Here is a 21817-nt window from a genome sequence, read left to right as displayed (position 1 = left end):
TTTCGGCTCAGCATCTAGACTGCTTAGCAGAAAAGTTGCACGACTGAATTAAAAATCCCTATATTTACTGTTTGCCTTAAGAGGTGAGTTCTGTCTATTTTCTGCTTTATTGTTAGATTTTACAAAGTGAAACTTTCATACTTGAAGCAATTGGTTTGAAGCACAGATATAGATGTAGCCTACTTTACAGGTATATAGCAGTTTCCTAATAGGATATGATTATCAGAGTACCTACCTTCAAGGGTGTACATAGTGGTAGGGGGCACCATGCAAGAATTAAAACCGGGGACCTTCTGGTGCTGGTAAACACTACCACACTCTTAACCAATCAGGAAAGGATGACTTGGTGCATGTTTGCCCCCAACCCTTTCAATGATATTAGAGTCAATTCCTGACATTCTTGTTTATAAGACATGTAGCGAGGAGATCCCTGAAAAAGTTCTCCCCACCCATCAAGTGAAGGAATGGGCCAACCTATCCTGTGCCTCCTCTCTCCAGGGGCTTCATAGCAGCTACATGGCCTCTATGGTACATACAATTTTGCCTCGCTTTATCAACTGTTGTTCTTCAATTATCCAATACAATACAGGCTGCCGAGAATTGCCCTGCATTTGGGCTACTACTGCTACTACTCACACTAGCTTTATAGTTCTGTTCCATCAGGGTTCCAATAGACGTGGCAGGCAGTAAAAGGGCAGTCTGCTGTGCTATTTTACCTGGGGACTTGACTGACCCATTATACGTCAATGGGTTCTATTACAAACCATTTCAAAACAGATCCATCTATCCATTGTGGATCCTTTAAAAATGGAAGCCCTGAGGCCAGTGTGTGGTGACTTATTGGAATGTGTACACAGCTAATGTGAGCAAATCCTACCTTATATTACAGAATTTATGTGTATGCAAAGAGGATACAATGTTAACTTATGGTTCAAGTGAAAACCTTTATAGCCATTATTCTGTCTTAGGGAGAGGTGGAAATGTTCAATCTACTTTACAGGTGCACACTTATTCACAGTGATCGGAGCTACTATTGTTGGCAAGTAATAGACTTAAGTAATAACCTGCCACTGGGAAAAAAGACTATATTCATTTTCATAAATGCAAAGAATGTTCCCCAGGCTACTTTTTCATTGCTGCTTTTAAATCTGCTGAATTTGCTTTTAAAGAACATGTGTTAGCAGTGAAATATTGTGTAAAATTGGACTTGTGTTAAACCACAATCCTGTTTACTTTCTAAAATAACATTTATTAACATTCGGTGTTACATTTATGAATTTCTCACAGATTAATAAAAAATGTCTAATTCTCTTAAAAATTTCTAAATATTTGCACAGCTGTCAGTGTAAGGAAAAGGAAGACTGAACGAAAAATAAACATAGCCAAATCTCAGGGGCAGTAAAACAGTTCAGTAGGATTTTCCTTTTTTCACCCCTTAAAATATATTATCCAGAGTAGTTATGAATGAATATATATATATATATATATATATATATATATATATATATATATATATATATATATATATGTGTGTGTGTGTACAGCAACTACAGTAGGCTACATGCACACGTTGCAGAATTTGGTGCAGAAAATCTGCATCAAAACCGCAGGTAAAGGCTATGTTCACACGGAGTATTTTGGGGGAGGAATATCTGCCTCAAAGCTCCAAACGGAATTTTGAGGCAGATATTCCTCCCCCAAAATACTCAGTGTGAATAGCAATGATCGCGCCGTTTTTCGCCCGCGGCCATTGAGCGCCGCGGGCAGAAAACACGCTTTCTCCTGCCTCCCATTGAAGTCAATGGGAGGTCGGAGGCGGAAGCGCCCGAAGATAGGGCATGTCGCTTCTTTTTCCCGCGAGGCAGTTTTACTGCTCGCGGGAAAAAGACGCCGACGCCTCCCATTGAAATCAATGGGAGGCGTTCTCGGGCCGTTTCTGCCGAGTTTTGCGACGCGGTTTCCGCGTCAAAAAACTCGGCAAAAGACCCCGTGTGAACATAGCCAAACACAGGAAATTCCACAGGTAAAATCCGCACCTAATATGCATCGTGTGCATTTGGCCTAATAGATATTGTTTTACACTGTTCATAAATTTTATGTTAGACTAAAGATTTTTAGGCTATACACACTTTCCCGCTAGTGTTGAACTTCAAATCTATGTACACTAGATTGCCGTTAACCGTCCCTATACATTGCCTAGAGCTCTGCGAATAAATAGATATAATATCTTGGTCCTAAGATTTGTAGTTTTGTACAATACCCCTAAAATCTTTTAACAATGAACAGGGAAAAATTGTCTGATACTGGTCTATTTAAAGGGGAATTCCCATCTTATATATGTACGGCATATTCACAGGATATGCCACAAAAGCCTGATAGGTGTAGGTCCCACCTCTCCCCCCCCCCCCCCCCCCCCGTTTGCCAATTCAAAGTGGACACTTTCTCCATTTAAATAAAAGCATCTCTCTCCAATTAAGTGCTTGGTTCTTGCCATAAGTCCCGTCGTTTTCAATGGCGAGAGTCGCATGGCCTCCTCTTAATTAATTTGAATGGAGAAGGTGGCAGCGGATGACTTTGAATTGGTGAACGGGTCCCGCACCTATCAGGCGTGTAGGGTATATTTTGTGGAAATACCGTTTTAAACAAATAAACAGACCTGGAGATAGGACAGGAATTTTGTCTCAAAAATCCATTCACACATTATTAAAAAATCAGCACGGCTTTCAGGACTTGCTTCAGGCTTTCACACCAGCTGAATGATTTACACAGACTTGAGAATCAGCTCAGCACTATATTGAATATGATGAAACCAAACAGCAAGTATTAACACTGTAAAAGTTCTAATAGTAGTTACAGTTTGTAATTAATGTCTTAACCTTATTAGATGTCACCCCTCCCCCCATTAACCATCAATTACTAAATAAATTAAATGAGTGCAGTTGAATATGGGCTATAAAAAAGACGTAAAATAATTTTTCAGAGAACTATAAACAAGAATATAGAAGTGCATTATTCGCAAATAATTGTGAATATTTATGTGCCTGAGTTTTGAATACATGAACGTTGCAAAGAATTGATCTGCGTTTACAGTTCATCTTGTAAGAATTTTGTAAAGAAAATTGGTGGATATAATATATCTAATATGTTTCAACTTTGTTTACTGTGCATTCTATATTGAAAGCAATGTTGTCATGTTGAGACGGAGTTGCTTATTGTCCTTTCTTCTCAAATCCAGGTGGAAATAGTCACACATACGGGACCTCACAGAAGATTGTGGATGGGACCTCAGTTTCAGTTTAAAACGATCCATCCCTCCGGCCAAACAACTGTGATCTCTTCTAGCTCCTCAGTCCTCCACTCACATGGTCCAAGTGATACCCCACAGCCATTGCTGGAATTTGACACAGATGATCTTGATCTGAATAGCCTCAGGTAGTTTTCCTAGGAAGACCACATACTCTATAAAAAAATCTTATGTTTTTATTTTACAACTGTTGCTAAATTATTGCTTAGTATTTTGCAGTTTCTCTTATTTCTTAATTTATTTATTAGAAAAGGAATATGTTAATGTAATGTACATAGTTAGGTTGAAAAAAGACATCCATTCCAATCTATTATCCTGCAGTGTTGATCCAGAGGAAGGCAAACACAAGGCCTATTAGGTAGTTACACATTGTCCTAATTACATATTGATTGACAGCGATCTCCCTCAACTCCCCTATAAACATGCACACTTGGATCGGCTGAGTATGCATTTATTCTTTTTTTTTTTATGTGGGAAGGGGAATAAACTGCTGCCCGATAACTCTGCCACTAGCTTATCCTCCATGAGAACAAAGGAGTGTTTTAAATTCACGTCATTCACCTTGCATTTTTAACTACTATTTAACAATAATAGCGCATTTCTTTAAAAAAGTGTCGTCGCATTCCAACAGCTATAATTTTTTTATTTATCTGTCAATTTAGCCATTTGGGGCTTGTTTTTTGCAGGATGTGTCATATATTTGGATAGAGCCATGTTGGGGTACATATAAATTATTGATTCATTTTTATACATTTTTTTGGGGGGGTGAATTGAAGAAAAAGCAATTCTGCTGTTGTTTTTTTCAATTTGTTTACAGCAATTATCGTGCATTTTAAATGTGTTATTTTTATTATACTGGTCATTACGATAGAGGCGATACCATATATGTGTATAATTTTTTGGTATACTCAGTATACCTTTTTGCACGGCCAAATAGGTATATAGCCACGGTCGAACTTTGGCCTTTTTTTTAGGCCCCCAGGTGGTCATGGCAACCCATTGGCATGTTGAGGGACACCAATGGGGTGACAAAGGGAGCCCCTTCCCACTGTAGCCACTTAGATTCCGCAGTTGTTATTGACCACAGCATCTAAGAGGTTAATTAGCAGGATCAGAGTTATTACAGTCGGCACTCACTTCGTATGGCACGAGCACAGCTTCTGTACGCCCATTTGCGCAAAAACAATGTGTTTGGTCTTTTTTTTTTTTTATGTTGTAGTTATTTATTTTTTACTTATTAAACCTTTTTTATTTGTGTGAATTGATACAATTAAGTGTGCCTTATACCAGTTTGCAATAAAGTAATGCTAAGCTATCACATTCATATACAATCCATTTATTTTACTTTACCCGATCCAAAATATACTTAGATCTTTTAATTTTAATATTTCTGTCTTCTTGACTGTTAAACATTTTTGGTCTCATTTAGTATGTGTGTATTTGAACTTATTTCCACCTCTTGTCACTTCCTAATCATGTTGTTTCAACAGAATTTATAGGTTTTGATTTGACTGATAAGCAAGTTACTAAAATAAATAAGTGTGGCTGAACTGGATGCTTAACCAGTTCTGATCAGCTTAATCCAGAGGAATACATAGAGGGTGTGGGGAGGTGAATTACAAGAATGACCTTGCAATTAGACTTCTAATAAGAAGTTTGACATTTTTTAAGTATTATATATCCACAAGGGGCAGTCATAATATTTGTGAAACCTGTGCACAACAGCTTAAAAGGGGTTGTCTGGACATGGGGCGGTTTTTCATACTGATGACCTATCCACAGGATAGGTCATCAGTATATGATCGGTGGGAGTCCAACACCCAGACCCCGCACGGATCCGTTATTCCGTCTGCCCCGTGCATCGGAAGATATGCAGTGGTCAGTTCCAGAAGCCGATGGCTCCGTACACTGTATAGCGGCTGTGCTGCAGAACTGCAACTCTGCTCCTATTAACTTGAAGACATTTATTTACAAAGTTATTCAATGCTTTATGTAAAATGGTATTCAATGGTAAATATACGCTTTAAATCAGTGATTCCCAAAATTTCTGAGGCCAGGATCCACATTTGGCCAAGACTTTTACCGTACTTAGCCCCATTTGGTTTGATGTATGTCAACATCATTTGTAGTTAGATGGACGGTACTTGGCTCCATTAGAAATATAAGTCCCTGCAACATCAAAAACAATGATAATTGTGTTGGCGGTGGATGGGGTGGGCTCAATTATCCCACACAGTATAATGTCCCTATAGCTGTCTCCACACCATACAATCCCCCTATAGTGCCTCCCTACACAGTATAATGCCCCTAAAGCTACCTTCACACAGAATAATTCCCCTATAGCTGCCCCAACACAGTGTAATGACCCCTTAGTGCCCCACACATAGAATAATGACCCCTTAGTGCCTCCCACACAGTATAATGCCCTATAGCTGACCCCACACAGGATATTGCCCCTATAGTGCCTCCCCACACAGTATAATGTCCTATAGCTGCCCACATAGTATAATGCTCCTACAGCTGGACCTACACTGCATAATGCTCCCATAGCTGCCCCCACACAGTATAATTCCCTCTAGCTGCCCCCACACAGTATAATGCACCCTAGCTGCCCCACACAGTATAATGCCCCCATAGCTGGCCCCACATAGTATAATGGGCACTATAGCTGCTGCCCCCCAGGATAATGCCCCTATAGTTCCCCCCCCACAAGATAATGCCACTATAGCTGCCCTACACAGTATAATGCCCCTATAGCTGCCCCCAACACAGTATAATGCCCCTATGGCTGCCTCCACACAGTATAATGCCCCAATAGCTGCCCCCACACAGTATAATTCCCCTATAGCTGCCGCCACGCAGGATAATGCCCCTATAGCTGCCTCCACTCAAGGTAATGCCCCTATAGCTGCCCCCAAACAGTATAATGCTCCATATGGTGCCTTCCCACACATTATAATGCCCCTAAAGCTGCCCCCCCACAGAATAATGGCCCCATAGATGCCTCCACACTGGTTGATGGCCCCATATCTGCCCCCACACAGAATAATGCCTCCATAGGTGCCCCCACACAGTATAATGTCCCCATAGCTGCCCCCACACAGAATAGGGTCCCTCTAGCTTCCCCATACAGTATATTGCCCCCATAGCTGCCCTCACAGTATAATGCCCCCGCAGCTTCCCCCATAACTGACCCCATTCAGTATATTGCCCCATAGCGGCCCCCCATACCCAGTATAATGTCCCCATAGTGCCTAATAATAAAATAATTACCCACCTATCCCCGTTCCCATGACGAGTGGAGGAGATGCTTAAGCTCCCCCTGTCTGCATAGTCTGTGGCTCGGCACAGACAGGCGCATGATGTCGCTACATTGCGCCTGTCTACTCCGAGTTGTGAGCGGCTTACCGCTCACAGCATGGTGAATGCTGGCACAAGGAGTTGTCGGCACCTTGCTCCAGCATTAGATTCAACTGCATCTGCGTCCTAAGGTGAGTGGCTCGCGACCATACGGATGTCTTTTCATGACCCCTAAGGGGGTCGCGACCCACAGTTTGGGAAATACTTTAGATTACATCATGAGTTCCTTGTTGCTGGTAAGTGTCGGGTGTCTATAAAAAAGGACACATTGGGGGAGATTTATCAAAACTAGAGCAAGGAAAAATTAGAGGAGTTACCCATAGCAACTAATAAAGTTGCAACTTTCATTTTCCAAAGTATTTCTGAAACTAAGTCTGCTAGGGAGCTACTGCACTTCTTTTCTTTCACTAGTTTGTGAAAACATTTCTCCATTTAACTATAATAGAAAATTTACAAAATTATTAAAAATACATGGTTAAACTTTTCTCACACGCATTTCTTCTTGTTACAGAATCCAACCTGTTCGCTCTGAGCCCGTAAGCATGCCTGGGTCTCCGCGGCCTACTGCTGATCGAAGGGTAGGATCAACAGTTATTGATGCCAGCTCAGGTAGGAAAAACCTTTAATGGTCAATTGGCCATAAAGGATTACTTTTCTTTAGTAAATGATTAGTTAAGAAGTGTTCACCATGTGTAATGTATAATTTCTGGACTTTGGCGTCTATCGGCCTATTTCACTTCTCAATTGTGATTTTAAAATTCTAGCTAAAATTCTGGCGATGCGTTTACAGAAGGTTATATCTCATGTCATTCACCCAGACCATTCTGGCTTGATGCCAGGGAAAGGCACTGATATTAACCTACGGAGGCTAATCACTAAACTCTTGACTACTTCTGGCTCTTTTGGCTCCTGGATTATTGCCTCATTGGACTTGGAGAAAGCATTTGATTCGGTAGAATGGCCATATCTATGGTCTGTACTAAGCAAATTTGGACAGAGATTTATCCAATAGATAAGTCTTTTGTACTCCCAACCTATAGAAAGTGTCAAAACTAAATACCATGTTTCCTCTTCCTTTACCCTGACTCAGGGGACTAGACATTGATCCCCGTTGTCCCCCTCCCTTTTGACATTGGCTATTGAACCCCTTGCTCTGGCTATAAGAAGTTTGCCTGACATAAAAGGCTTTGTGCTGGGGGGAGGAAGGAGCAAGTCTCTCTTTATGCAGATGATGTGCTTGTATTCCTCAATGATCCAGGTCCATCTTTACGGGCATTATTGACTTTATTTGACACATTTGCTTATTTTTCCTTATTGCGAGTAAATTGGTCGAAATCATTGGTAATGGCAGTAGATGCAATGGCCAAAGATGTTCCTCTCCTCTGCAATGGGCAGATAAAATGACATACCTGGGAGTAGTAATTAGTTCTATTACCTGACAATATTGCTCCCCTGTTACAGTGTCCAAAGGCTAACTTTGTTATGTAGAAAAACTTCCTCTTACAGTAAGGGGTCATATTAATTTGTTCAATATATAGTCTCTCCCTAGATTCCTGTACCTCTTTCATCGTTCGCCTGTATTGTTGCCTCTCTCATTTTACTCTGCTATAGAGAAGGATCCTAGATCCTTTATTTGGGCGGGTGGTGCCCCTCCAATTGCCCTTGGTACATTACAATTACCCACTTAGCAAGGTGTTCTGGCCCTTCCGAATCTTTATCTTTATATCCTGGCCAGTCAACTGGTGTATGTTTGGTGGTGGTTTACTGACATTTTAACCCTTGTATAGATCTTGAGCCATCACTTTTGGACTCCTACAAAGCCTTAGTTAACTCCTTATATAGACAGATCCCCCCGGGCGACTCGCTTCCAATTCTGATGCAGACTACACTGAGAGTTTGGCAGAAGTCACTGTTACTTTGCCGGTTTGAAGAGGTGTCCGGGTTACCTAGGACGCCACTTTGGTATAACCTTCTCCTGTCACAGATACGATGACTTGCTGACCCCAATAGATGGGCAGCCTTAGGTATAATTAACTTTGGGCGATGTGGTGGAATATAAAGTGGCTACCTTTTCACAAACTAGGGACAAACACCAGGTCCCACCTCAACTCAGGTTTTGCTACTTTCAGCTTAGCCTTCCCCTTTGGTCAGAATTTGCAGGTTACAATGTCAGATTGTGCACATCCCCAGTGGAGGATTGGGTGACGCAGGGAACATCGGTTATACCCATGTCCATTCTTTATAAGCAACTATTATGTGTCCTATCTAACAAATATGATCGAGCTCTGGACCGCTGGTCCCAAGCTCTTCCCTCTATATCTACTGATGATCACAAAGAAATATTAAGTGCTTTAACTGGTCCGTTAATATCGGCAAGTGACCGCCTTATTCAGATTCACTTTTTTCATCAGATTTATTACGCTCCTTCTAAATTTTTTAGGATGGAAAATGAAATTCTCCTATATGTCCACGTTGTCAAAGAGCATAGAGTTCCTTTCATGTTTTGAGAATGTCCAGGTATTTTTGGTTTCTGGACTGAGGTTATGGAGTTTATTGAACTCAAATTTGGACTCCCTCGCATACTGGATCCCAGAGTCTGTTTGCTCCTGCTAGAGGAGGACCTTAAACACATTGTAGCTTCCAGATTCCTTATGATGCGTTTATTATTTTATGCAAAGAAAACCGTCCTCATGCATTGGAAACACCTCAAGGTCCCTACATTGTAAGCGTGGATTGCAATGGTAAACTCCAATCTTCCCCTTTTTAAACTCACATATGAAGCACGTGGATGCCCTGATATATTTACCCAAATATGGCATTCATGGGTGGTTAACCCTCTTACCTGTCAATAGTTGTGGCCCCTTTTTTTTGTATATTCATAGTAAGTTTGTTTGGGCTATGGAGCTGCTGATTTGTCTACTGGTCCTCTTATTCCTCCAGTGGGTCCTATAGACTGCATTTATCATCTCTTTTTCTCTCTCCCTCTGTGATGAAATGCTGTTTGTTAGGGTTCTGTATTTGTTCTTTGTTTGTATAACTAAATCGAAATAATAAAGAAATATATCCTTATATTTTTGTTAATACCAGACTTTTTACAATTTGGTACTTTTGTAATACTTATTGTGTCTGCTATTTCTGATGTGCATCTTTGGTACCTGTACTAATTTTCTTGAGTTCATAATAAAATCTACCTTTTAAAAAAAAAAAAGTTGCTCAAGGTTTAACAAAACCATAATAAATGTGTTTTGGGATATCTATTTCTGGATCTATATATACAGTGGATATAAAAAGTCTACACACCCCTGTTAAAATACCAGGTTTTTGTCATGTTACAAAATCAGTCCAAGATGAATAATTTCAGAACTTTTTTCACCTTTAGGGTATTTTCACACGACCAAGTTTCAGACGTAATTTGGGCGTTTTACGGTAGCTTCCCGTACCAATTTTCGTCTTGTCTTTTCATAAAGTTTTGAGGGACGTCCAGTTCTTGTTACTGTTAAGCCAAATGTAATCCACTTCTTGATGACTGTCTTCACTGTGTTGCATGGTATATCTAATGCCTTGGAAATTCTTTGGTACCCTTCTCCTGACTGACACCTTTCAACAATCAGATCCCTTTGATGTGTTGTAAGCGCTTTACGGACCATGGCTTTTGCTGCAACATGCAACAAAGTAAATGTCAGGAAACTCCTAATAGAACAGCTGAACTTTATATGGGTTTACTCACAACACTTTAAATAATGGCAGCTGTGTACTAACTACTATTTAACATGAGCTTAAATGTGATTGGCTAATTCTGAACACAACCAAATCCCCAATTATAAGAGGGTGTTCACACTTATGCAACCGCATTATTGTAGTTTTGTTATTTTTATTTTTCCCCTGATTTCAGTTTGTTTTTCAATGGAATTGTACAGATTATGGGTCACATTAAAGGTGGAAAATGTTCTGAAATTATTCATCTTTCACTGATTTTTTGACATGACAAAAACCTGGCATATAAACACCTTTTAACGCTATGATGAGTTGGAGAAAGGATTTCTTGCTCAGGCACTGCTGAAGAGGTTGGTAGTTATAGGCAAGATCAGGCGCACTTTGTAAAGTAGTAAAGACCGGTCAAATCTCACAGCTAGGCTTGTGCCTAAGGACAACCCGCAACAAAGAGCTCAGGGACGAATTTATAAGTATGGGAGTTGGTTCAGTATCCTCCCTTCAAAACTTATATACATTTTATGTGGCTCTCTGGTATGCTGTAAACATTTGTAGAAGACTACTGTGGCCATGTTCTGTCTTGCAAGTATTACGTTTATATAGTTCTTGTTCAAAATAATAGACATTTATTTCAGTTTAACAATGTGTGATTATTTGCATAACAGGTGTGAGATTAATGTCACATTTTTTATAGGAGGGACCTTAAGTGCTAAACATGTTGTGCCTTTATGGTACGTTCACTCACTGCAGATTTGGTGCGGATTCTCATTGTCATCTCCACTATAAAACTGTACTAAAAGTACAGTAAAAGTAACTTGGCACTTTCTAACATATAGAAACATAACATAAGATTGCTGTTGGCTGATTGTTTGTTCGGCTGACAGTTATCTCCCTCAACCTCCCTATAAACATTCATGCCTATTTTGGTGGCGAAAGGCAGAACAGCCGCTGCCAGACACTTCTAACAATGGCTAATGATCCTACAGAACAAAGGCTCTTTTGAGAGACACACAGGAGGCCCACATACACACTAGATTGTCGATAAATCCCACGTGTATGGGCAACATAAGTCAGTTACTATGGGTTCATTTGTGACTTGATAGTCCTATTGTTTAGAGCAAGTCTGATAAAGGGAACCTGTCACATAGAACATGCAGTCCGGTCTGCAGGCAGCATGTTATAGAGCAGGAGCCACTAAGCAGAATGATATATAGATTTGAGAGGAAAGATTCAGTATGAATAATACTTAATAAAGGGGTTGTCAAGGCACGGGGCAGTTTTTCATATTGATGACCTATCCAAAGATTAGGTCATCAGTATATCATTGGTGGGGTCCAACACCCGGACCCCGCACTAATCAGCTGTTCTGGCTGACTCCGAGCAGCGGATGTCCATGCCGGAAGCAGATGGATCCGCAGTTATGCTCCTTCTTAAGTGATTAGGAGCAGAGTTGCAGTTCTGAATCATGGCTGCTATGCAGTGTACGGCGCCATCTGCTTCCGGCTCTCTGGGCACTGAGCACTGCATAACAACCGATTCCCAGAGGCAGCCGAAGCAGCTGATCGGTGTGGGGTCTGGGTGTCGGACCCCCACCCATCATATACTGATGACCTATCCTGTGGACAGGTCATCAGTATGAAAAATGGTCCTGTGCCTGGACAACCCCTTTAATTCGTGTAAATCCCTGCACATTCTGCACTTAGTAGTCCAGTGGCAGGCTAACACAATGATGGACAGATATCTCTGTATGCACACTCATATGGGGAAGACTGTCAGTCACTATGTGACACCACCTACTGGACTCCTACATCAAGAATAAGCAGCTCATTCAGCTCTATAACATGCTGCCTGAAGATAGACAGCAGCCATCCGCCAATCACTGCTCAGAGGGGCAGGGGAGGCGGAGAAAACGATGAGTCCCTTGTATTCTTTGATCACTTCTATTAGCCAAATGGCACAATATTTCTTATGCTGTTTGGGCTAATAGGAGACCAGAACTGTCTATGTAATATGCTGCTCTTATCTAGGGCATCATATTTAGCTGACAGATCCGCTTTAATATACTAATGTATAACAATTAAGTTGTCACTATTATTTAATGATCCCTGGCAAAGTGGCAGATGCTCCAAAGTAATATATTTATGGGCAGAAACAAAACAGTAATTAGTAATTGCCCCAACTCAGATATTTCAATATATGTGCAGCTGTATGCCAGCAATGGGATTTTGTCAAATAAAATCTCTCACAAGTAAAATTATTAAACACAAAGCATTAGTTAAGCAGTTAGGAGTCGAAGAGGATTTTAATCCATAGTGATTCAGAAATCCCCCGAGAGACTGTTGAGTGGATTGAGGTTTTAAACAGTAAAAAGAAACTGTAACAGACACAAAAAAATGGATTTGTATAGGTTGTTTGAAAAATAAAATATTGGATTTAAAGATTTATTATAAAGAAGTGTTATGCATATTTGTAAAAGAGTTCTGTCATCCCTAAAACTCTTTCATGGCGTTGATGTAAGACAATCCTGAACAAGTTAACTGTAATATAAAAGAGACAAATCTCTATTTGTATACCCCGGATTTAGGCAGTGTTTCCATGTATGCACATAATAAGCCGTGATCTAATTTACATCTAAATGGGTCCAAACCGCTGTACTGACTCATTTTATAGAATATCCTTACAGGCGCTGGACGTTTGTCAGAGCCCCAAATCCTCTGCATCCCTTCACACAGTTAGGGGGGATTCACACGAACGTGTATTGGGTCCGTGCGGGCCGCGTGGTTTTCACGCGCCACGCGCGTGCAAGTCTATGGGGCAGTACAGACAGTCCGTGCTTTTTGCGCAGCGTTTGTCAGCTGCGCAAAAAGCGCGACATGCTCAATGTCTCCGCGTATTTCGCGCATCACGCACCCATTGAAGTCAATGGGTGCGTGAAAACCACGCAGGTCGCACGGAAGCACTGCCGTGCGAACCGACTGAAACAGCGCACCAGCTGTCAAAAGGATGAATGTAAACAGAAAAGCACCACGTGCTTTTCTGTTTCCAAACATCCAAACGGAGTGTCTTTGAGATGAGCGAACCCGGACAACCGAACCGAACTGAACTTCACCGGGTTCGGCCGAACTCGTTTTGGCCGAACCCGGCAAAAAAATTTCCGGTACGCGACGTCAGGAGATAGTCACTGTCCAGGGTGCTGAAAGAGTTAAACTGTTTCAGCACCATGGACAGTGACTTCCGATCCCAATATACATGAACCTGTAAAAAAAAAACGAAGTTCTGACTTACCGATAACTCCCGGCTTCTTCCTCCAGTCTGACCTCCTGGGATGACAATTCAGTCCAAGTGACAGCTCCAGCCAATCACAGGCCAAGCACAGGCTGCAGCGGTCACATGGACTGCCGCGTCATCCAGGGAGGTGGGGCCCGATGTCAAGAGAGGCGCGTCACCAAGGACGCGTCACTAAGGCAACGGCCGGGAGGGAAGTTCTCGGTAAGTACGAACTTTTTCTTTTTTTTTAACAGGTTTCTCGATATTGTGTTCGCCATTCACTGTCGAGGGTGCTGAAAGAGTTACTGCCGATTAGTTAGCTCTTTCAGCACCTTGGACAGTGACGGGCGTCGACTAGTCTCATCTCTATGATGGCAGCTGCGCGAAAATCACGCAGCCGCGCATCATTCACGGATGACACACGCAGCTGTCAAGTGTTTTTTGCGCGCGCAAAACGCCGCGTTTTTTGCGCGCGCAAAAACGCAACGTTCGTCTGAATCCGCCCTTAAGCCATACAATTCTAGCCGCCTGCATCCACCACCAAGGGGAGCTCTCGTTGTATAGCTCTCATTGAACTCAATAATAAATCTGTCTTCAGTAAGCTCCTAAGCTCTCTTTAGTGGTTGCAGGCAGCCAGAATTTTATCATGCCACTCTATGCCTGTGTGATGTATTTAAAATATATTGTTCTATATTGTGTGATAAGGACAGAATTTTGGACCTCTTTATAATAGAAAAGTGTAATTATCGTTGAGTTTTTTTGTGAGTTTAATGTCAGATATATGTGGGTCCCACCTCTGGGTCCCGCACTTATCTCTAGAACCTGGCCACCTAAACCCTGTTCTAGCTTTGTCTGCTCTCGCTGCCTCCTTGCCACTTCCCAGTTATATGGTCGGGAGTTACAAAAACATCGTAACTCGCTGAGCTATGCTGTTAACGTAAGTCCCGTAGTAGTATACGGCAGTTACGGAAGTAACGTAGCATGCGAGCTACGCTGTTTCCGTAACTACCATTCAGTTCTATGGGACTTACGGAAACATCTACTCTGTTTTCGTAACTCCCGACCGTATAACCTTTTTCATGGTCGATATTCACCTCTTACAGCCGCAACACAGAGCGGCAGAACGGGGTTTAGGGGGCCCTGGAGTTGGGACCCGCATCTATCTGACATTCATGATATATCCTCCGTATATGTCATAAATGTCTCTCATGGGAAAACCTCTTTTAGTTATAAAAGGAGTGTCTACAAATTGGTGATGCAAATTGATACACACAAAAAAAAAACAATGCAAAATCCTCAATTCTCAATGGCAAATGTAGAGATTTTAGCTGGCCATTATACCAGGTGGCAGAGGCGTAGCTAGGTTCTCCAGCACCCGGGGCAAAGATTCAGTTTGGCGCCCCCCCCCAACCTCTTTCCCGACATCTCCTTCCCCCTCGCCGTGTTTGTTTTCTCTACCAATCAATGACGTGTCATTTCTTTTTATGTAACGCGAGCATAAAATTATTTGTACATTTCACAAGCAATATGGTTCTATACACAACACCAGAACCAAGCTCGGTACATATATACAGCCCCAGAACAAATACAGCTCAATTTAGTGCAACCCCTGCCGTATAGGTTTGTACGGCGTAAAACTACAGATCCCAGCAAGGCCAGAACAATGGTAAGGATATGCTGGGAGATGCCGTTTCACAAAAAATAAATCCTATCAATCATACCATCCATCATCTCGCTGCAGATCATACAGTGACTACATTACTGATTAGAGGCAGAATAAACATTTACATTAAGTGACTCACCGTTGTCGTCTCAGATTCTAGTTATTTTTCTCCATCCGGTCCAGACCTCTATGATGACTTCTCCCGGTCACAGACCATTTCTGCAGTTTGCCGCTCACATGTCTTCAGCTTCTCACTTTTCCAACATTTCTACACCTATAAATAAATATAAAGTTATTATACCACACACTACACCCCTAAATATAATAGCGCCATACACTGCACCTCTAATTATAATAGCACCATACACCGTGTCCCACACACACACTGTGCCCTGTAGATAGTGCCTGCCATAGAGCGCCCTGTAGATAGTGCCCCCATATAGACCACCCCTGTATATAGTGTCCCACAAATAACTCCCCCTATAGTGCTCTACAGATAGCCCACCCCTGTATATAGCCCCCTGTAGATATAGCCCACCCCTGTATATAGAGCTCTACAGATAGCCCACCCCTGTATATAGCCCCCTGTAGATATAGCCCACCCCTGTATATAGAGCTCTACAGATAGCCCAACCATGTATGTAGCCCCCCCTGTAGATATAGCCCACCCCTGTATATAGTGCTCCACATATAGTCCACCCCTGTATATAGTGTTTCACAGATAGCCCACCCCTGTATATAGCCCCCCCTTGTACATATAGTCCACCCCTGCATATAGTGCTCCACTAGATAGTCCACCCCTGTATATAGTGCTCCACAGATAGCCCACCCTTGTATATAGTATATACAGGGGTGGGCTATCTGTGGAGCACTATACACAGGGGTGGACTATATGTACAAGGGGGCTATATACAGGGGTGGGCTATACACAGGGCTGGGCTATATCTACAGGGGTGGGCTATACACAGGGGGGCTATATCTACAGAGGGGGGCTATATCTACAGGGGTGGTCTATATACAGGGGGAATATATCTACAGGGGGAATATATCTACAGGGGGAATATATCTACAGGGCTGGGCTATATACAGGGCGACTAGATCTACAGGGGGGGCTATATACTGGGGTGGGCTATCTATGGAGCACCATATACAGGGGTGGGCTATATCTACAGGGGGCTATATACTATATAGCCCACCCCTGTATATGGTGCTCTATAGACAGCCCACTCCAGTATATAGCCCCCCTGTAGATATAGTCCCCCTGTATATAGCCCCCCTGTAGATATAGTCCCGCTGTAGATATAGTCCCCCTGTAGATATAGTCCCCCTGTATATAGCCCAGCCCTGTAGATATAGTCCCCCTGTATATAGCCCAGCCCTGTAGATATAGTCCACCTGTATATAGCCCAGCCCTGTATATAGCCCAGCCCTGTAGATATAGTCCCCCTGTATATAGCCCAGCCCTGTAGATATAGTCCCCCTGTATATAGCCCAGCAGATATAGTCCCCCTGTATATAGCCCAGCCCTGTAGATATAGTCCCCCTGTAGATAGCCCAGCCCTGTAGATATAGTCCCCCTGTATATAGCCCAGCCCTGTATATAGCCCAGCCCTGTAGATATAGTCCCCCTGTAGATAGACACCCCCCGTAGATAAGTCCCCCGTGTAGACAAAGTCCTCCCCCCCCCCCCGCAGATACAGACACAAACGTCTATTACAATTTAAAAAAAATAAAAAATTTCAAACTCACCTTATTCCCGCTCCCACGCCGTCCGGCAGCCATGGAGACCTGCTCTCTTCTGCGCAGGTCTCCAGGGGGTTGAACACAGCGTCTATGAAAGGCGCTGATTGGCTGGGCAGGATGACTTTCCCTGCCAGTCAGTCAGCGCCTTTCATCGACGGAAGCGTCACCGGTACAAAAGGTACCAGTCGCTTCATTCGTGGAGAGGCGCTGAATGGCCGGGCACGGAACGTGCCCGGTCATTCATTGCTTCTAATTGTACCTGTGTCCTTGCGACACAGGTACAATTATAGTGCAGGAGGAGGGGGCGCTGGCGCCCCCCTCTGAACTGCGCCCGGGGCATATGCCCCGCTTGCCCCCCCCTAGCTACGCCCCTGCCAGGTGGACATAGCATATGTGCAATTTGTGCAGTGGCACATGAGCCCAATAGGTAACGGGGCCCACTATCATTTTAAAAGCAACTTCCTACTTTCTATTAGACTGCATGTAAGGAATTGAATAAATTGAATGTCAGAGACATTAGGGGGGTGCTCTATTTTTAGCTATGCGAGAGCATGGGGCCCCTCTACGTTTTTTGCACGGGGCTCTCTTCTGTCTGCGTCTGACTCTTCTAACCGTTACATCATTTGAAAATATTATTTGGTCCGTATTATTGTAGTTAAAACGTTTAACATTTTGGTTAATATGGTTATGTTGAATTACATGAAAGTAGAAAGTATAGTTGTCCACTGTGCCTAACAGTACTGAAGGGGTATGATACCAATCTTAACTTTCCTGCTCCGCTGTCATTCCGTGCCATAGTATGTCGTAAAATGCTCATTTTTTCGATGAAAACCAAACAGCTTTCATTAGATCTGCATTGGGGATCCTAAACACTTCTGTCCTTTTAAAAACGGAGCAAATGGCAGCCATATTGCATTATCAATTGCACACTGGATTTGTTTTCGGGACTTGATATCTGTCAGGTCAGCTTACAGTCTAGATTACTTTTCTCAGATGATGACATTTACAGTCACATTGCATTTGTTACTTAAACCTCAAGAACAGTGTGGTGTTTCACAAATTCAACACAAAATGTGGTTTATGTCTCATGCTTTCTTACTTCTACCAACATTGCAGTACATCTTAAGACATGATTGTGGTATTGCGTGGTCTGCTGTATGACTTTTACATTGTATCACTGATGGATCTGTAGTGTAGTACTTTATTTCTAACTATTTGCAGGTGAATCATAATCCTGTAGTTGCGTTACCTTTTGACAGTTTGAGCAGTGCATATTCTCTGCCTGCAGGGTATAATGTCCATTACAGGAACATATGGGATTTGGAGAAGCGTCTAAAAACCCTGATGTGTCATCATAAGGTGTTACACTGGTTTGAAGGTTTTTACACTAGAGTCCTCATACTGTAATATGATGCAAGAACACACATGACTCAATATATTTATTTCTAATTTGGAATGCTAGATGGTTTATTTTTTAATTAAAGGCCTATTCCAGGCTGTGCCCACAATCTAGCTCTAGATTATTCCTACAGCACTTCTGGTATACTATTCATGCTCCGCCCCTAGTCATGCCCTGCCCTCTAGTAACGCTGCGTCCCCTAGTCATGCCCTGCCCTCTAGTAACGCTGCGTCCCCTAGTCATGCCCTGCCCTCTAGTAACTCCGCATCCCCTAGTCATGCCCTGCCCTCTAGTAACGCCGTGCCCCCTAGTCATGCCCAGCCCCCTTGTGTCCCAACACTATACAGAACATTATTTTCTTGGAAACCTTCCTCCTTGCTCCTTTGTCGCTCATGTTGCATTAGCCAATGCATCATGTATAATGTGCCTCTGGCAGGACCTGCAAGTCCTGTATTCTGCTTCCCTCCCAAATTAGAGAGATATTAAAGGTGTATTCCCAACTTCATAATCATAGCCCATTCAATCACTGTTAGCATTTCATTCATTTTTGCAAATAAATTAATTAACTAAAATGAACATGTTCAAAAATTTTACCCTATCAAATACCCCATTCTGTTTCTTATTGCCCTGTTGCCCCCTGTAGACCATTTGCTGCAGGCCAAGCATGTGCAGATTTTCACTGCAATGTCATTATAGCGGCTCTCTTCCTTGTTCTGTGCAGTGGCGATCTCACCGTTCTTACTGCACAGGGCAAGCATGCGTAGTTCATAAGCGCTTGTTCCTCTATGCAGCTCTTCTTCCTGCCGTTGGCGCATAGGACACACAAGAGAGAGCAGGGTGCACCTAGGAAATGTACTTACTAGGCGCACGGCGGTCACGTGGTCCACAGTGCTGGACCACCCATTCTGCCAGCGTTCTAGTGATCATGTGACAGAGCCACAGGGGTCCTGATTAAAGAAAGAAAAACTCTTAGGAGGTTGCTGAATGCACAGCTAGTGTGCATTTACAATATACAGTATAAATGTATATGGGACACAGATCTTGTTTATTTGACCCACGTTCAATCATAGGTAAGAATGTTTGCAGTTGTTACCTATTAGTTTGTCTGTTCAGGACAACCTCTGTCCATGTACCCTATTAGAGCACATGGATTCATTAGATGAGAGTTAGCCACTTGGGACCCCTTTTTTTGGCCAAAGTAGAGAGCCTTTGATAAAAGGGGCTCTTATTCTGCAGGACTCAACACTTCCGTGGACACTATATAATACTACATTTTCCCTGCAGTGAATGTGGTCATTCCAGTATCTTCAATTAAATCTAAATGCTGCTATTCCCCAAAGTAGTTGTAAAGCATCTGCCAGGCACTACGTCTGTGGATACTCCCAGGATTAATCAGTTGACACCTGAGGCCAGACCTCTTAGACTGACACCGGCTCCCACCAATCAGGGTGGCAGGCTCAGGAGTGGGAGAGCCTATTGCGGCCTGGTCAGTCGGAGTTCGCTCCGCCCCCTGTCCATTTATACCTGCCGTTTTCTCTTCCTCATTGCTTGTTATTCTTCTTGGATTCCTGGCCCCACTGCTGCCTTGCTCCAGCCTGCTTCTGCCGTGCTTCTGCCTTGCTTCAGTTCCCGCTTATACCTGCTTCGCTCTGCCCCTGGCTTGCTTCCTGCTCCGTGCTCTGCGTTTGTATACTCCACTACATCCTGATCCTGACTGGCTCGTTCACCACTCCGTTTCCTCGCGGTGTTCCGTGGGCTACTGCCCCTTCCCTTGCTTGTTCCCTGTTTGTATCCCCTTGCACTTAGTCAGCGTAGGGACCACCGCCAAGTTGTACCCCGTCGCCTAGGGCGGGTCGTTGCAAGTAGGCAGGGACAGGGCGGTGGGTAGATTAGGGCTCACTTGTTCCCTTCACCTCCTTCCTGCCATAACAGTAGTAAGCTCTTCTTCAGGGTATAGCTTCAGAAAAAGGAATTGATCTACCTGTATATCATTTTATCTGTGTGTACTCGTAAGTAGGAAAGTCTTTTTGGTCATTATGTTCCTCCCTGATGGAAGATTTGGATGGCAGCCTTCAGTTTTTAATTTCAATATATACACATGGAGCCATTTATAGTTAGCCTACATTTTATTCCGACTTAAACTCAGGTGACACGTTATAAAATCTTTTTTTATATTTTTAATGAATGTTTTAAGCCCATTCACATGGGCCAATGATAGGGCAAACAAGCGCTCTTACAAACACTCGTTCCCGATCATGTAAACAGGATAGCTATCAACTGACAAACGCTCTTTCGTCGGCTCATCGTATCTTTTATGGGGCCACAAAAATGGATACTTGTGAGCAGAACATCTTCCTGTGTAAACAGGGAGATGTGTTGCCGACAAGATGGGGACGAACGACCACATTAACGATCGTTCGTTACCCATTTCTACAGGTAAAAGGGCCCTATGTGTGGACACAGGCTGGATATAAAGTAGAATACTCATTTTTATTTCTAATACTTTTTTTTAAGCCCCATTAGTGTTGTTTTAATACAATAAAAAAGTAGTGTATTCCAGGTTAACCTCTACATTTTTGCCAAATTGTTCCACTACCTTTATAAACTGCCCGTCCAACCATTCCAAATACCTCAACAAATCGTGGCCTTCTTTCTATCCTGCTATTTCCCCACCTGCCTCCATTCACAGAGCTTTTCAAATATGTAAATCCCCTGCTATTCGCTACAGAGCTAAGCACTTTAACATTTACATTTTCGGAATATTGTGAAAATTGTGTGCCAATGCAAGTCACTATAAATGACACTGTGTGCACCTTATAAATAAAATAATAATAATAACAACTCATTAACAGTCAAATATATACAAAATACTCAATAATGAAAAAAATAATATTAATATATATATATATATATATATATATATATATACAAAGTACATAAATATTACATGCAATTATTCAAAGTACTCATTGAATAATTAAATATATATATGTGTGTGTGTGTGTGTGTGTGTGTGTGTGTGAACTAATTGACAATAGACATTTTAGACATTGTAATTTAGCAATTACATCAGTGAGGGAAGAGTTAACTGAATGAGTCAAATATTCATTCAGCAGAGGGGATTCTTGTTTTCTCATACTTTCAGTCATATGTCTAGAAACATAATATTATAGTTGAAACTTGTCATTTAAAGCCAGTTTATAGTGTCCCTCTAGTACGGGGGTTTCTCCGGTTTACAATGGGCCGCACATTGCTTTTATCGCTTATTTAAATCTTATGAGGATGTTTGTAGTTGTAAACAGGTCTGAATATAGGCTGTAAAAAGTTTATAAGGTTCTTTGAACCAGGAAGTGATTCCAGGCCGCGCACC

At 42.4% G+C, this 21817-nt stretch overlaps 1 protein-coding gene across 5 annotated transcripts in view; it reads left to right on the top strand.

Moving 5' to 3' along the window:
• The window catches only part of BCAS3 (BCAS3 microtubule associated cell migration factor), a 1147652-nt gene that overhangs the window by 607445 nt on the left and 518390 nt on the right, over window positions 1-21817 (top strand). For all 5 annotated transcript variants that reach the window (XM_075852996.1, XM_075852997.1, XM_075852998.1 and 2 more), the window contains 2 exons: window positions 3236-3432; window positions 7176-7273. In XM_075852996.1, the coding sequence (XP_075709111.1) occupies window positions 3236-3432; window positions 7176-7273 (295 nt within the window). The remainder of the gene's footprint in view (window positions 1-3235; window positions 3433-7175; window positions 7274-21817) is intronic.

This window comes from Rhinoderma darwinii, chromosome 2, assembly GCF_050947455.1.
Source record: "Rhinoderma darwinii isolate aRhiDar2 chromosome 2, aRhiDar2.hap1, whole genome shotgun sequence".
Taxonomy (NCBI): Eukaryota; Metazoa; Chordata; class Amphibia; order Anura; family Rhinodermatidae; genus Rhinoderma; species Rhinoderma darwinii.
Note: the sequence above shows the minus strand (reverse complement) of the source record. Positions and strands in the feature narration are given on the sequence as shown.